We start from the raw sequence: 17425 nt of genomic DNA on the forward strand, positions 1-17425 counted from the left end.
TATAAAAAAGATATGACGTCATCGATATGTTTTTTAAATGGAAACCACCATTTTTTAATGCAGTGTCGGAAAGAACGCATTTTTTACAAAAGATATCGTACAAATGAATAGTAGTTACATAAGCAATTTTGAACGAAAAATGATGATAAAATGCAAAATTAAAGAAATACCTATCTAAATTAAATGTTTGAATTGAGCACCGGTAACAACCTGATAATAACCAAAGCGATTTTTTTCTTTTTGAACGTTGTACCATGTTTTGATTAATAGGCGACCGATCAGGATGACTTGCATTAGACAACTGAATCACCTCCTTTTGAGTACGCGACATATCTCCGAAACGAATCATGCACAAGATTTCGATTCTTTTACGTTCGATTAATTTTCTCATATTTCATACAATAACAGTATGGTAATAAAGTGTAGTTACTAATAAAACGCAGGATGACACTGCTTTCGTCTCTCAAAAAGAATAAACACTACTTGCAAATGTAGAAATACTTCAAAAAGTTTCACCAAAATACATTCGCTTTTTGACACTGACAACAACAACGAAAAAACCAAAATACCAACATTCAATTTAGATAGGTATTTCTTTAATTATACATTTTATCATTTTTCGTTCAAAATTGCTTAATGTAACCACTATTTGTAAAAAAGCGTTCTTTCTGATTCTGCATTAAAAAATGGTGGTTTCCATTTAAAAAACATATTGATCACGTCATATCTTTTTTTTGAGTTACCCTGTATATTTAATTGCCATGTAGAAAAACCCTAAACCCGACGAAAACGACGGGTTCGGGCATTTTTTTCAGAAACGGTCCAATTCATTTTTATTGAATTTATCCGCTACTTCACGGATGCACTGTGTATGCAGATAAAAAATTATTTAATGAACTTTTTTAAGAAGGACTAATAGTACTTAAGAATATAAAGAAACTGCCCTGAAGATTCAGTATATTAGAGTTTAGGCGAATATTTTAATGACTTGACTTGACCTTATTGCTACTTACTTAGTTTAATTTTAACGTGATTTTTTATTTCGAGAGATAATTAGTATTTGTTTTGTCAACAACTTATTTATGTTTATCGTGTCAATAAATCGATATTGATTGATATATTCCTCAGTTCTATTTTTCTTAAGTAATTTTCATGCCTTGAAGATAATTGTTTTTATATTTTCTTTATTATCGCTATAGATAATATCAAGCCTACCTCATTTTCTTTTGATTTAGTCTTAGTGTTTGAGAGGGATTAAAAACAAAACCAGGGTAAAAACTCAAAGTTACGGTCTCATTAAATATATATATATAGATTATCTAAGCTACACGTGCTTCGCTCTTCTCGGAGAATCATCAGGCCTAGACTTACACCTACACAGATGATCACATTTCAAATGATTCTAGCTGATGTAGGTTTAGGCCTGATGATACTCTGATAGGAGCGAAACACGGGTAGCTTACAAAAATGTATGTCCTTTTAATTAGACCGTGACTTTTTGTTTTTACCTTTGTTTTATTTTTTGTTTCGTCTCTTGGAAAAAATGGATGATGTTTCTAAATTGGAGGGATTAGTTGAGAATTTATTGGTTACAATGCTAACATACAATTTGCCTGGGTCTTGTTCTTGACCATTTTGTAGTGCAAGAACTATCGTAAATAACAGGCTTCACCTGTGATTTACGATAGGATCGGAAGAAGTCTATTTCCTTGGCCGGCCAGGTCACTCGATTTAACATGCGCTGATTTTTACTTTAAAAGATTGTATACCAAACTTCATCCAGAACTAGACACAGTATGGAAAACAGAATCTGTGTAGCGATTAATCAAATATCAGCTGCTGAAATCGGAACAGCAATTTTATCCACCCAAAGAAGATTGGAAAATTGTTTGGAATGTGGTGGAACGCAGTTTGAACGTTTGAACAGTTCGTAATATGTTGAAGTTTAAAATCGGTCCTTATAGGGACCGTAATTAAATATAAAAAGAAATTTGTTAATAAATAATTGTCCTAAAAAAATCACATAAGCTTCCTTTGATTCTGTGATAGATTCGTTTAAGAATTAATTTATTAATTATGACAATTGCTTGCCAAAAATATAGCGTTCAATTTAAACTTTTAGAGTAAAATGAAAAAAATTTGAATTACAAATTGCGTCTCTAGCTCTTTTATTATGAAATATAGAGGAGTAACGAGATCGAACATTTAAAATAGTTACATTGATCTTGCAAACAAATTTTGAATTGCTAAATCGAATAAGTGGTTTAAAATTTTCACCGATCTTAATGATTACATTTTTAATAGCTTCCCTAGTATCATTCGAGGGCTAGTGAGCCTCAAACCAAATTGATAGAGATTTTTTTAGGCTTTCTGTTAGTATTATCAAAATCAGTATAGGTTTTCGGAAAAAAATACGTTTATCTTATTCAATATTTAGTTACGCCCTCTGACAGTGAAATACGAAACTTAAAAATAATTTTCAGAATTTTCTCATGGCTACTTTTATAATAATAAAAAAAACTCCATTGTTGTCAGGTGTACAGATACAGCCGCTTACCTTGTTTAATTGCCCAGGGTAGACAGGGTATCCAAATTTGGACATTTTTATAGGTTGCCCGGTTGTTACATAAAATAAAGACATGCGGTTTTAGCATTACTATGCTACTTTTTTGTGAAAGGAAATATGCCGTTGTCAAAAATTTGACAGCTGACGTAGTTTTTTATCTACAGAGTTATTATGAAAATTGTGTATTTTGGTGTTTTGATATACTCCCTTGTATCTCCGTTTATATTTAACATATTAAAGAAGTAAAAAATGGTTTTGATAGCACAATTATATTATCTATTTTATTATAATGATTTAGGATTTACTTATTTTCAAAAATGACCAAATAAGAGACAATTTTCGTAAAATAGTTATCTATTATTTTAATTTTAATATAGCCCATAACCATGCATCCCTATGGAAACAATGCCATATTATTTTTTATATTTTTTATTTTATTTCATATTTTTTATATTATTTATTTTCTCCATTTTAAAAATTGTGTCAAAATTTTTACCATTTTCTCTTACAAAAATTTCACATTATCTCGTAATGCGTTTTATCGCATTTTAAGGTATAATGGCACGCGCACGCATGAAAATTCTGTATAGTTGTTACTATTGATTGGTGTAATTGTTCAGAATTTGTATGTCGCATTATATAAACTTAATTTTTTAAATAGCACCACAAAAAAAGTCTAGAATGGAAAGATCGGGAGATCTTGCTGGCCACCTTACGGGACCATTGGTTCCTATTTATTTTTGCGGAAACGAATATTAGCATTATGTCCTGGTACACCATCTTGTTGAAAATATATATTGGTCAATTTACTAAAGGAACATTTTCTAAAAGCTCAGGAGTATGACTTCTTGTAGTATACTTAAATAGCGGTCTGCATTTTTGATAATTTTTTGGTTATAGTTTCGGAAAGGCGCCATGATCATGATTAAATAAATTTTCTTTTAGTCTTAAAAACCTGTCGGGAAAAGGTCGTCTTCTCTCGCGATGAACGATGCGACGAACTACAAGAGGTAATGGCAATCCGTTAATAAGTAGGGATATAATGGAAAAAAATGTGGGTACCTCTTAAGATATAAATCTGCCGCCTGGAGAGAATTTTCATTACATCTTATGTAGTAAATTAGCATATGCTACATATTTTTTAAAAGTTTCGTAATTGCTTTGTGCTGCCATTCTAAATCTAAATAAATAGCTTTATATATTTTTTTAAAGAAAAAAATAAAGCGGATTTTGCAAAAAGATTTAAATTTTTTTTTTATCCCAAAATCCTAAATTATTATAATCAAACAGGTAATCGTGTTCCACGGAAAAAACGCTATCAAAACCATTTTTTACTTTTTTAATAGGTATGTTAAATATTAGCGGACATACAAGGCGGATCCTAAAATCACTCTGCAACTGTCAAATGTTTGAGAACGGCATAATCATGTCGTTTCATAAAAAATTCGCACAGTAATGAAAAAACTGCAAGATTCTATCTCCTACAGCAACCGAGATAACCTACAAATATCCAAATTTGGACACCTTGAACAATACGTACGAAATTCCAACCTAATAAACATCCGAGTTTTAAAGTAATATTTGCGGAAGCCTCTTTGAACTACGAAACTAATTAATGATTTTTAAATTCCCAGCGAAAAATGGCACAATTTTATCTTGCTTTATATAAGAAAAACTCATCTGCCCTAACTTTTAGTATCTAGTTAATAATTTTAAAAAATATCTATTTAATAATTAAGAATTAAATATTGTATTTAACTGTATGTTATTGTACCTTTTAAATGTTGATAATGAGATGAAGCTTAATATAAAATGTAACTATCTTACTCTCCTAGATCCGATAGTGAAATTAACGGTCCGCAAACATCTACAAACATCAAACTTGCCGGCAGTCGAAAATCAAATTACGCGCGAAAGGTCTCCGCTGACGGGGGGTAGGGCTGCCAGACCTGAACCGGCGGTGCACCGGTCACACCACCATGGGCGGCACGTGGCCGCCGCCACCACCGGAGCAGCCAACGGGCGGCTGCCGCCTACCGAACACGAGCCGCTGCTACTTGAACACGAGCGACTGCAAGGCGAGCCGCCCACTGTTAAGACGGGCGCGCCCAAGTTCGAGGCCTACATGATGACTGGCGAACATATACTCAATATTTCTAGGATGCCACAAACTACTAGTATAGTACCCAAGCAACAAAAAAAGGTAACAGATTACTTTTATTTGTTTGTTCTATATTTGATTTAGATTATAAAAAAAACTGAACTGATGAATGGTTAAGAGATGAAAAAAACTTGTATCTCGTGAGCACAAAGTTATATTAAAAAGATTAACAGAGAGAAGAAAACTCCGCAAACTAAAACCAGCTTTATACAGTCATCTTAAGGTCATCAGATTTTCAAGTTAAAATAAAATTGTCGTATATAATTATCAACAGGTTTGAGAGTTGCATTCACATTTTGCAACTGCATTAAAGCTATGTTGATAAAGAGGACTATAGCTAAGCAGTTATTGTTAACGATTATTAATAAGGAAAAAGACTTTAACTGGAATAAATTCAGTTAAAACTAATCAAATTTTATCTCGCAAAATTCCTGAGACCCGTCGATTTTTGTTTATTTTTTTTCACATTTCAAGATAGTTTTTGTATTTTTTCACCTACAGGGGAGGTCCAAATTAACCCAAACTTTTTTTTTTCAAATGGAAAGCCACTTTTTTTAAACTCGCATTGAAAAGTGCCCCTTTTCCTGATTAAATTGCCCTATTTACTTTTATGATTATCTAAAGGAGAAATACGAAAAAAAAACCATTAAATTATTAAAAGTCTCGAAATATTTTGTGTTGGTAAATTTTTGGCGTGTTTGTTTATTTTATTGGTATCGAGACATTTCCTGACATTGTTGTAGTATCACTGTTAAAGTGAATTTCAACAAGTTGTTAAATAAGTTAACTTATATTGAAAAAATGCCTTATTTATCTGAATCCCACAAGATTGAAATCTTAATGATGATTGGTTATGGGGACAGAAGTCGTACTCAGCTAGAGGTTGTGCACTTATTCAGGCAGAATTATCCAGATTTGCCACCTATTAACCAAGGTACGGTTAGTAAAATCGAAAGCAGATTTCGAGAAGTTGGGCACGTGAGGGATGTTTCAAGACAAAGGTCTTCTAAAATCGATGAAAACACCCAATTAAATGTATTGTTAGCGATGGAAGAAAATCCGGTAACTGCAGCCAGAAGAGTAGCTCGCGAAAACTCTATTTATCATAAATCTGTGCTAAAAATTTTAAAAAGTGCAAACAAACGACCTTATAAAATGCAACCCGTTCAAGAGTTATTGGAAGACGATCCAGATCGCAGAGTTCAGTTTTGTGAATTAATTATGAACGCCATTGACGAAAATCGCATATCTTCGGAGTGGATCCTTTTTTCTGATGAGGCTACATTCACCCTAAATGGCCATGTTAATAAGCAGAACTGTCGCTACTGGTCTGACGAGAACCCACACTGAATAAGGGAAACTAATACACAATATCCCCAGAAAACTAATGTTTGGGCTGGCATAATTGGCAAGCAAGTTATAGGGCCCATATTCTTCAATGATACTTTAACTGGGGAAAGATATCTAGAATTTCTTGAACATGAACTAGTTCCAGTCTTACGTGCCTTATATCCGAGTCAGTTCGATCCAGATTTGTATGATGAAAGAATCTGGATGCAACAAGATGGTGCTTCCCCACATTATGCCCGTAATGTACGCCAGTATTTAGATGACAATTTTCCAAACACGGATGGATTGGTAAAAAGGGTGCAATCGAGTGGCCGGCACGTTCTCCCGATCTCACCCCACTTGATTTTTTTCTGTGGGGACATTTGAAAAGTCAAATTTATATGAGCAAACCAGGAAACCTAGACGAACTCAAAGAACGTATTAGGCAAGAAATCCGAAAAATATCTCCAGAAGTGTTAGAAAATGTCAGAAACGAATTTTATTATCGTCTTGGGCTTTGCCAACAAGTAAATGGTGCTCATTTTGAGCATCTTATACATTAAACGCAACTTTTAATAATTTAATGGTTTTTATTTTTTTTTTTCGTATTTCTCCTTTAGATAATCACAAAAGTAAATAGGGCAATTTTATCAAGAAATAGGGCTCTTTTCAATGAGAGTTTTAAAAAAGTGGCTGTCCATTTGAAAAAAAAAGTTGGGGTTAATTTGGACTCCCCCTGTAGGTGAAAAAATACAAAAACTATCTTGAAATGTGAAAAAAATAAACAAAAACCGACGGGTCTCAGGAATTTTGCAAGATAAATTTTGATTAGTTTTAACTGAATTTATTTCAGTTAAAGTCACCACACTGTATAATGATGATACACACATGCTCAAATTCTAGAAATATTCAGTTATTTTAGTTACAAAGTAGTTTCAAACTTTCAAATTAAATATTTTTTGTAACCATTATCAGTGGAGATACCCCAATAAGAAACTAATTATGACGTGATTTCAAAATACTGATATTCGTGAGAAAAATTGAAATTCATTTACAATATATGCAAAATAACAAAAAATGTGTAATTAAAATTTTACAAAAAAAAATAAAAAATTAACATGGAATGTTACCGCTTTGTGCATTCATTGTGGTTCTACAGCGTCTTTTCATGCTAGGGATTAAGTTATCTAGACCATTGGGGAATTGCTATCCAACGCTGTTCAAGAGCTTGAAACAGCTGATCTTGGTTTTGAAACTGATTCTGGCCGCCCTGAAGACCTCTTCGCTGATGCATATCCCAGGAATTCTCTACAGGATTGACATCAGGTGATTGAGCTGGCCAGTCAAAAACACGAATGGTCTCCAAAAAATTTTGTGTGATTTTAACTGGGTGTAGAGTGGCATTATGATGCATTAAAATAAAATTTGTACCAATATTTTGGTCGTAAGGAACACCAATAGGTTCTAGTACATTTGTGACGTAGCTAACGTGGCTAGTAAGAAACCATCCAGAATAACGAGCTCAGTTGGACTCCGAAGAGAAATTCCTGGTAATACCATTCGATTTCTCGTGCCAGGCGCACATATACGTACTCTTACGTATACAAGAACCTGGATACAAGCCAAAGCCAGATTGATCAGTAAATAAAACATTTTGCCATTGATTTTGCCCCCAAGTGACATGTTCCTGAGCCCAAGCTAGTCGACTGGCGCGATTCCCGCGATTTAAGGGTTGGCATCTCTAAGGCTTTCGGCTTACTGAATTACCTTCTCTCAACCTTCTGTAGATGGTATGTCTTGAAATAGGCAAATAAAAAAGTTTTGAATTTGAATTTGATCATATCGATCCATCTGAGGAGTAGTCACCCCAAATTTCTTTTTTTGCGTGTTTTCAGTCTCCCGATAACAGCTCCAGAGGCGAAAGATAACGCTCTGAGTGGTGCCTATAGCATTGGCTACATCAATTTGATGCATTCCAGCCTCAAGCATCCATCACCATCCATCATCATCCCCACAGCCCTTAACATTTCATTATCTGCCAAATAACGTTTAGGAATATTTAAACAATTTAAAAAGCACTTTTGCAATACTAGACTTGACAAAGAATTAATATTATTGTACCTTATCGATATTGTGTATTTAAGGCATCTTTAAAAAAACAGTTTTTTGTGAGAAAAATATTAGCAGATAAATTTAAGTCGTATATTTACATCAATAAATATTTCTAGAACCATGTTACAGTGCTCAACATAGTTTAAGGTAAGAAAGAAATAGTTTAAAAAAAGTAATACTTAAAATCTTAAATGTCCCTAGACTTTGAGCATATGTGTATAATTGTACCTGTTCATGTTTCAGACAAAACAAAAATGCCACAAAACCTAATTTATAGATCACATGATTTCTTACAATGGACGTAAATAGATTATTTGAAAGATTTAAATGCATAAAGGTCAATGAAATTACTGTCCCATTTTGTAAATAAGCTAAATACAAATTGATCAGACGCGGTAGATAACTCGGTAATCAATAATATGAAATAAAGGGTTTTTCAATAAAAACGCCAGATTTAAATTGCACGCTGACAGTCATAATGTCACATGATTATGACGTGATAGATGGAGTTAATAAACATACTACAACAATGCGTCCTTATTGTCAACAATTATTATCAAAATGGTGAAGTTTAATTGTCACTCTTCGTAAATTGCGTCCGATGTTAATAATGTTCCTTCATCTACTATAATACTAATTCATCTACTGTGAAAGGAATAATCAAAAAATTTGAAAATACTGCTTCGGTTAATATGAAAGCTATTGGTTAATATGAAACGCATGATACGAGCTTGTAGAGATCGTTCAGAACAATACATCACGACAATTCGCGAAAGTGTGACAGAAAGATCAGAGACGTCAATTCGTGATCGGGCACAGAATAGGACATTTCAACAGGCACGAACAGGCACTCTTCAGCGAAAACTCATTAAAGACTTACAGGGGCATGCTTACAAAATCCAATTGACTTAGCAACTTCTGCCAGCAGATCATGCAAAGAGAATTCATCAATCGGATCCGTGAGTAACCTGCTGATTTTGCAAATAAAATCATTTTCAGATATGAGTCCCTTTTTCACCTTGATGGCTTCGTTAATATGCAAAACTGTCGCATTTAGAAGCTATTGATGTTGACGATGTGTGGTGCCAGCAGGACGGTATCACATGTCATACCGCGCGCCCGTGAAATATTGTCGATCTTGCACGGGTTTAATCCTGGTCGTGTCGTTTTACGATTAGATGACCAGAATTGGCCTCCATGCTTTTTGTTTTGCGTTTTAACGCCTTTCTGGCTGTGGGGTTATCTGAAGTCACAGGTTTATGCCAATAAGCTTGCATCCATAGAAGCATTGAAGCCCGAAATAAGACGCTACGCTGTATCAGTGAAAAACCACCACATGTATACAATAACGTTATTAAAAATTTCTTCAAAACGGTCCGTATATATATACCAGCAAAGTCGGTGCGACCATTTACAAGATATTTTGTTTCTTACATAATTCCCAAATGTATATTTTCTAAATGAATAAATATTTTAATACTTTATACAGAAAACCATGTTTTATTGAAAACTGAAATCTTGAGCTCTTGAAAACACTTTATATGAAAGCATTTGAATGACGTTTTACTGAATAAATGAACACCTTACAATATTCAGTGCAGTGACATGTCCGGAGTGGACGTTGCAAAAATTAGACAACTACACATGTTCAGTCATGAAAGTATCACTAGATCTAGTGCACCTGATAAATTTAATTCTATCCGTCTTCGGGCTTTAACCATAACAGAATTTTAAATAATTTTGACTCAAGAATACACTTGCTATATTGGTTTAAATTTCATATTATTAAGCAAATCATTATTAAACTTGATTTGAGCTTATACTGATAAAACTTATTTATATTCATTGTGTTCAACATAATAATCCATTTAATGCGCGAGCACTACACAATACGATGCACTTGATAAAATATTCATCCGAGACATTTTTGGTCACTATTCGCTGGTACGTCAACCGATTCCATTTTTTTTGTACACTGTTGAATAGACATTGTAATGCTGCTACAATGATGAGTCACATGTAAGTTGATGGGGGTTTTCATCTGACATATCAAAGTGAGGTTAGCTGAGGGTGAGGAGATGATCGACAAAATGTTGTCAAATATAAAATTTAACGTCCTTCTGTATATCTAAATTAGCATGTTTTTTTTTGTTTTGTTTTTCAATTATTAAGGGTGGTTCGTTTTAAAATGAAAGAACTGTATATTAGTTAGCTTCCGACTTTCTGTGGACTGTAGTCTTATCGGCTATGCCAATATTGTTAGAAGAATTTTAGTTCTCTTAATAATTTTCTTTCCCTTGCCGAATTAAGTGCAAAGCCCCCTCATGTACATATCTTGGGAAACAAGTTATGGGGTTGATAATCTAGGTATCCACAACTCTAAATCAAAAACAACAATGTCTCACACGCCTTTTCACATAATAGAAAAGAGGGCAGTTATGTTAGAAGCCGCGTTATATATGAATTTATCATTTCGTTGGTATTCATTTCGTAATTCTACTTTATAACATGTCATTTTATCATCTCAAAGTTTCCTTGTGGCTTTTACTTATGACTAAAAAGATATTTTGTACAAGAAATCTCTATAATGTCAAGAAAGGCGATCCGCAATAATTTTTTCTATTTTGTGCATGCCCAGCACTTTCCTAGTTTCTAACATAAATTTATCAGCCCACTAAGGCTAAATGACTTTGCTTGTTAGTAGGTATTTTCCAATATAAAGCAAAAATGTTACCATACATTTTTTTTATAATTAGAATTCGAAATGTTTTCCATCGAATTTCGTAATGTTTTTTTGATTACTATAAATTGACCTTCCGAGAAATTTTCCTCGATAATTGGAAGCTAATTTAATTTTAGAAAAAATGCTAGAATGGGTGATTTAATACTAATGGCAGTATCGTTCAAATAATGCTTCATTTGAATTGCCTATGCAGTTTGATTGCTTCGAGCGAGATCAATTATGTTGGAACCTCCATAGAAAAATATGCTCTGATGATGCCTATAGGGACAGAAATACGTCGCTGAAAAACCACTCTGAAGGAATCGAAAGCGATATTTTTTGTTTTAAAATATTTGGGTAAGCCTTTATGTTCGACATGCATTCAGGTGTTTATCGTGAAAAAAACACGATAATTTTTTTTATCGTGAAACTGTTTTGAAAATAAGACCTTATATAGGTCTTATTTTCACTGAACAAGCTATTTCTTTATTTTGTACTGCGATACATAATATATCAGCCTTTGCAACTCGACCAGGCTTGTTTACGGTGAAGGCTCTGTGAAACTGTTGTAAAAAAGAAAAGTCAAAAAAACCCGATTACAAAACTTGGTCGGCCAAAAAGTTAACATTTCCGTCTCTGCTAAATCTAGGGTTTTTAAAAGATGCATTCAAGAAAATATTTAAAGCGAGTAAAAGCGAACGAGATTAAAATTTAAAATCTATTCAGCTCCGTTGTAGCACCTGCTACAGGAAAATGTGTTTCGGGTTCAAAGGAATTTTTAAAAAGTAGTTCTTGCAAGTTGAAGTTGCACTTTAATATATGCAGCACTTAACGGTTTTTGGAGTAAATATTTTAACATTTTATTTATTAGGTTGACGTAAGATTTATCCTATCGTACATGATTTATATTTTTAAAAGACTAGTACGGGTTCAAATGTAAAAATATATATTTTTTAGGCGGACCATTCGAGGTATCACAATAGTCATGCACACCACCTGCGGCATCAGCCGAAGGAGCATAATTCAGTGCCAAATAGCCCTAACGAGACAGACCTGAGCCGAGGGGGTCGGTCTTCGGGGCCCAACTCGGCACACACTTCGCCTGTTGGGGGCACCCGTAAAGAGCATCCCCCCTTACAGGTAACTTATTGTTAGATAATAATAGCCTTATTGAACATTCTTTAACAAATTATTATATACTATGCAGGTGATTCATTAAGAATGGGCAATCTCTGATCTGAAGATACTGCACACCAAAATATGGCGATTGAGCCTAACATGTCTTATACAAATGTTGCAGGTTTTCGAGATACAGGGTATTTAAAGTTGGAATTTTAATTTGAAATGTCAACTTTATGTGTTGTGACATGAAAATTACGAATTTTGTGGTGAATTTAGCATTATGTATACAGGGCGTTAGTTACCCCCTGTTACTTAGGTAAATTAAAACATATCTTTTTTGCCTAATCAGTTATAGCTGAAACGACTAGAAAATCTAAGAGGCAGTTCCATTGTGAATCAAAAAGGTACTCTTGTTTATTTCATGTATCTCTATCAGTTTTTAAGTTATTTGCATTTTAAACATTCAGCGTAAAGAAACCTAAGCCACCGTTATTACATTGACCTTTTTTCAAGTAGGCTTGTGTCAGCACTTATCAGTTTTTTGTGTAAAGATCTATATGGTCACACATGAAGGACATGGTTTACAAAGATACAATTGATTCCATCGAACAGTTACGACAGAAAATTCAAGAAGCTGCTAATATAATTAAAAATAGTCGACAAATGTTATTTAATATTCAAAGATCTTTAAGGAGACGCCTTACTAAGTGTATTGAAGTGGAAGGCGAGCATTTTGAGCATTTACTTTGAAGTTTTCTTTTAATATTGTTACTGATTGTTATTTGTTGTCTTTACTGTTGTTACCCAGCATAGTAGTAATTTAAAAGAATAAATTCCTAGTAAGCCAATGTAATAACGGTGGCTTAGGATTTTTTATGCTAAATGTTTAAAATGCAAATAACTTAAAAACTGATAGAGTTACATGAAATAAACAAGAGCACCTTTTTTATCCAAAATTGAACTGCCTTTTAGATTTTCTAGTCTTTTTAGTCATAACTGATTAGGCAAAAAAGATATGTTGTAATTTACCTAAGTAACAGGGTCTAACTAACGCCCTGTATAAATAATTCTAAATTCACCACAAAATTCGTTATTTTCATGTCAAAACACATAAAGTCGTCAATTTTCAAGAAGATACTGGTTAAAATCACAAAATTATTAAGAAATTTCAAATTAAAATTGCATTTTTAAATATCCCGTATCTCGTAAACCTGCAACATTTGTATAAGACATGTTAAGCTCAATCGCCATATTTTGGTATGTAGTATCTCTAGTTCAGAGATTGCCCATTCTTAATAAATCACCCTGTATAATACTTTCGTATCTGGTTTAGAATAATTAATTATAATAATTTGTGATATGACTATTGTTAGTATAAACACTCTCTACATAATTTGGTAGGAAAGGCTTTGAAGGTAAGCATTTCGCTTATTGAACCCAAAAGTCATTACCATTTGTATTTTTATATGGTGGACTATGTTAACAATAACGAACTAATGTTAATGCTAATAAAATATTGTTATATAACGCTAGGAAACTCTTCTAAGCATTATATGATATAAGTATTTTATTTTCTAAGTATATATGATACTGGATCGATAAGTTTGGTAGAAGTTATACAAAACAACAATTTGGTACCAAAAAAAAATTCTTACGTAAAAAAGTAAATCACCATTGAGCTGAACACATTTGATCCAGCGACTTCCAGTTTCTTTATTCCCTTACAAAAAGAACTTAAGAGATAAATATCTACATAATACAACACAAAATAATTTGTTGATCCGTTGAAAACATTTTCCCGCCAAGCCTATTTTTGAGGTTAGCAAACTAGAGAATAAGATGGGTGTAATTCGAAACCCAACCCATACAATCGCAACGGTTGATGTCGAGTATTATGATTATAAAGAAATATAATGCCCAGCATCTCTGAGGCCAGCCCACTATTGTGACTTAGGTTTCCAAAACGGCGCCAGAAATCCTCTGGATTAGATTTCTCCGATCTCTCCAACAACATGTTGGTTTCTTGCCTGCTGTAGTGTGTATAAAACCTTTGCCATCCCGTATATGTCACGGAAGAAACTTGTAGGGCAGATTAATTGTAACTAAAAGTTTTTATAAAAGTAAATCTGAAAATATTTAACTATTTTCATCAGTTTCCGGTCTGCATTACTTTATTGATTTTCATACCTGACAGGCTATAGGCCTATTATCTATAAAGAATTTTAACAGTTAGTACATTTTGTACTTAATACGTACTACGTTTTAACTCTTTAGTTTTCGCTGTAGAAAACTCTTTTTCCAACTATCAAAAATGAGTTATATTTGCCCGTTCGATGAGTATCATGGTATATAAAGAGTAATTAGATCATTACCGCGACATCTGTTGTTATTAATCATCAATAATAGGCATTTTGGGTGGGATTGGTTTTAGATCATAGTAACGTTTTAAAGTAGTATAATTGTTTCAGTGCAACGTAGACTTACTACAAAGCGATCAACGAGGTCATTAGAATTGTATTACAAATTGATAATTTACTTCTAATGGGCTAATAGGCTCAATCATCGAACGACGAAATACGGGTCATGAGCGTAACTTAAAATTAATTAAAATATTTGTTATTAGTAATTATCGGTGTATGACAATTAATAGTTTTCTTTCCAGCGAGATTCTTGTTTTTTCCAATTTGTACCAAAGGGGTTGAAATTTGGTTCGGTGGTTGTTATAAAGTAGTCATAAATCACTGACCTTTCCGAATGAGTCAGTATGATCCACTCACAATATTAAATTACAAATAGATATTCAGTAACTAACAAGCTTGTAGTTTGTCCCAATTTGAAGATTGCATGATTGTTTATATCACATTAAAAAACCATGCATTTATATTGCTTGTGTTAATTCTGTTAGATAACACCAACTTGCAGTAGATCATAGAAACGTGTTTTCCTACTGTTGCCTGTTTAGCGTAGGAGTTTAATTATGTCAATATAGGATCCCAAAAATACACCGACAAACTTCAAAGAGTGGCAGGGGACTTCATGTTCATGCAATTGCACACCATATAGGATCATCTGGCAATTCGGTACATCGAGTCCTCCAAGAACAACTTTTGTACCCTTTTCATTTACAACCCGTACAAGCTTTAAATCCTGAAGATTAACCGGTTTGGCTTTTTGCCAATGGTTTTTAAATCTTAACGAGCATGATTTTGAAAGGGTAAGATCTGGGCTGGTATTTTTAGTGGGAACATATTTGTTTACTTGTTGTCTGCTCGTTTGAATGCAGATTCCAACCAGACCTCCATTTTCTACAAAATATTTTTTACAAACAATTATTTGCCTCCTGTTTGCCTACAAAGCTTAAAAATACCATGCAGTTTCAACATGCCGGGACACCTCCTCATTTTGGTGCAATGGTGCGCTGGTATTTAGATCTGTAATTTCCCCAACGCTGGATTAGAAAAGGAGGTCTCTGGCCCGCGCGTTCTCCTGATCTCAACCCCCTAGACTTGTCTTTGAGGGTTATCTGAAAAGTTTGGTCTACAAAACACCTGCTCCTAATGAGGAAGATCTGCTAGTAAGGATAATGGCTGGCTGTACCCATGTAGAAATTATTACCGGAATGTTCCAAAGAGTTCGCGACTCAATGACCCAACGGTGAAATCTGTGCGTTGAAGCAAATGGTCGACATTTTGAGCAACTATTGTAAACAATAATTCATTTGTTAATAAACAAAATAATGATTAGACTCCTCTGCAAATAGCGATTCAGTTAATGAGCAAAATAATAGTACCAAAAACAGTTTTTCTGCGCTAGAGCCCAAACGGCTCATTTGCGGACATAATTATGTTTACTTGACAAAAAATATTTGGTTTCATGTCCGCTACCGCCCCTTGAAGTTTGTTGGTATAGTTTTGGGACACCCTGTAAATGGTTTAAATTTGGTGTCCTAAGGACTTTTTTTGAAGTACAAGAAACTTTTGAGTAATTAAGAGTAATGCTCTTTCCTTGTCTAAAACTCCTTCCAAGAATGTTATTATTTGTTAAAAATAATTGGAAAATGCAAAGAAAATGCTTCCAACTAAAACTGCCCATATTTTTGCCCAAAAATTCTTATTCCATAATATCTTCAGAAATTTCTTTATATTAACAATTTTAGTGGCTTCAAAAATTGAACGTGGATAAAATATGTATTCAGTAGTAAACATTCCAGGTCTTTTTAACAAATTTCTAGAACTAAGTGGTAATGTACATACTCTATGTTTTAACCTGAGTACATATTACCCAATAGTTATATTATCCTGTAATTAATATTATAACATTGGAAGCAAATTTAATGTTTAAATAAGGTTTCATACCAATAACTATTATAAAAATTGGCATTCTGGCAGTACTCTGAAAATCATAACAAATTCGTAAATTTAATATATTTAGTTGATCTAAAGCTTTTTGTTAGAGCACATATTTATTCTCTCCATTGCTTCCTAATCATTATTCTTTTTCATATTTTACTGCCTTTACGCCTAAACTAAACAAACTTTAAAGCAAATTTATTTCCTTTCCTCTTAACAAGTTTTAGCAAACCACTTTTTAATAAAGTGGTCATATCGTCTATGCCACGTTTTACTTGATTGTTTAAAAGTAAGCTTATTTTTTAGACCTTGATATAAAATACCTGTAATTATTGCTCCATAAAACGAACTGTTTGCATATTTTTGCTTCAACATTGGAAGCAAATATCACGCCACTTACAAAGTGTTTCTATTTTACCATTCTTCATCATACTAATCCTTAATATTTCTTTTGGTAGATATCGTTTTCCAATAGTTGTTTTTGGTAACCTAAATCAAACGACAGAAATAATGAATCCACTCATCACTAACAATTTCTTGCGAAAATAACTATTTTATTATACATATCTATTTTTACACGTTGTTTCCATTTTCTGAAACGTGTGCTGAGAGATGCATTCAAGTCTACTACTTACTAGGCCAACGTTGGAGTGAATAATACTCTCCCTTTTTTAACAATCCCTCCAAAACAGTATGAATATATTCCGTCATCATCTACTTTCAAAATTATTTATTTTCGTTCATATGACTTTATTATAGTTGTATCATCTACTGGGCAACAATCCTCTAACTTGGTACCTACTAAAATCGAACTAGATCGAGATCCAACACTTGAGAATCGTGTATCTAAAAGCATAGTTTAAATATTTCTTTTTTATTATAACCATCAGTGCTTTATTTAAATTGAATGACAGAAGTATGAATGCTTTGACATAAGTGCATACGTAGTGTAAATAACAGTTCTTCCATTCAGTTCTTCTTCTAAAATTCAGTTCTTCCTTCTTTGCCAGTTCTAAAACTAATTTCTTACTAGAAATAAAATTAACACAAGTATAAATTACAAT

At 33.2% G+C, this 17425-nt stretch overlaps 1 protein-coding gene across 5 annotated transcripts in view; it reads left to right on the forward strand.

The window, feature by feature from the left end:
* Positions 1-17425, forward strand: part of LOC126736854 (PH and SEC7 domain-containing protein) — a 286453-nt gene that overhangs the window by 195914 nt on the left and 73114 nt on the right. For all 5 annotated transcript variants that reach the window (XM_050441456.1, XM_050441458.1, XM_050441459.1 and 2 more), the window contains 2 exons: positions 4402-4769; positions 11848-12030. In XM_050441456.1, coding sequence (XP_050297413.1) covers positions 4402-4769; positions 11848-12030 — 551 coding nt within the window. The remainder of the gene's footprint in view (positions 1-4401; positions 4770-11847; positions 12031-17425) is intronic.

The sequence above is a fragment of the Anthonomus grandis genome, chromosome 5, assembly GCF_022605725.1.
Source record: "Anthonomus grandis grandis chromosome 5, icAntGran1.3, whole genome shotgun sequence".
In the NCBI taxonomy this organism is placed as follows: Eukaryota; Metazoa; Arthropoda; class Insecta; order Coleoptera; family Curculionidae; genus Anthonomus; species Anthonomus grandis.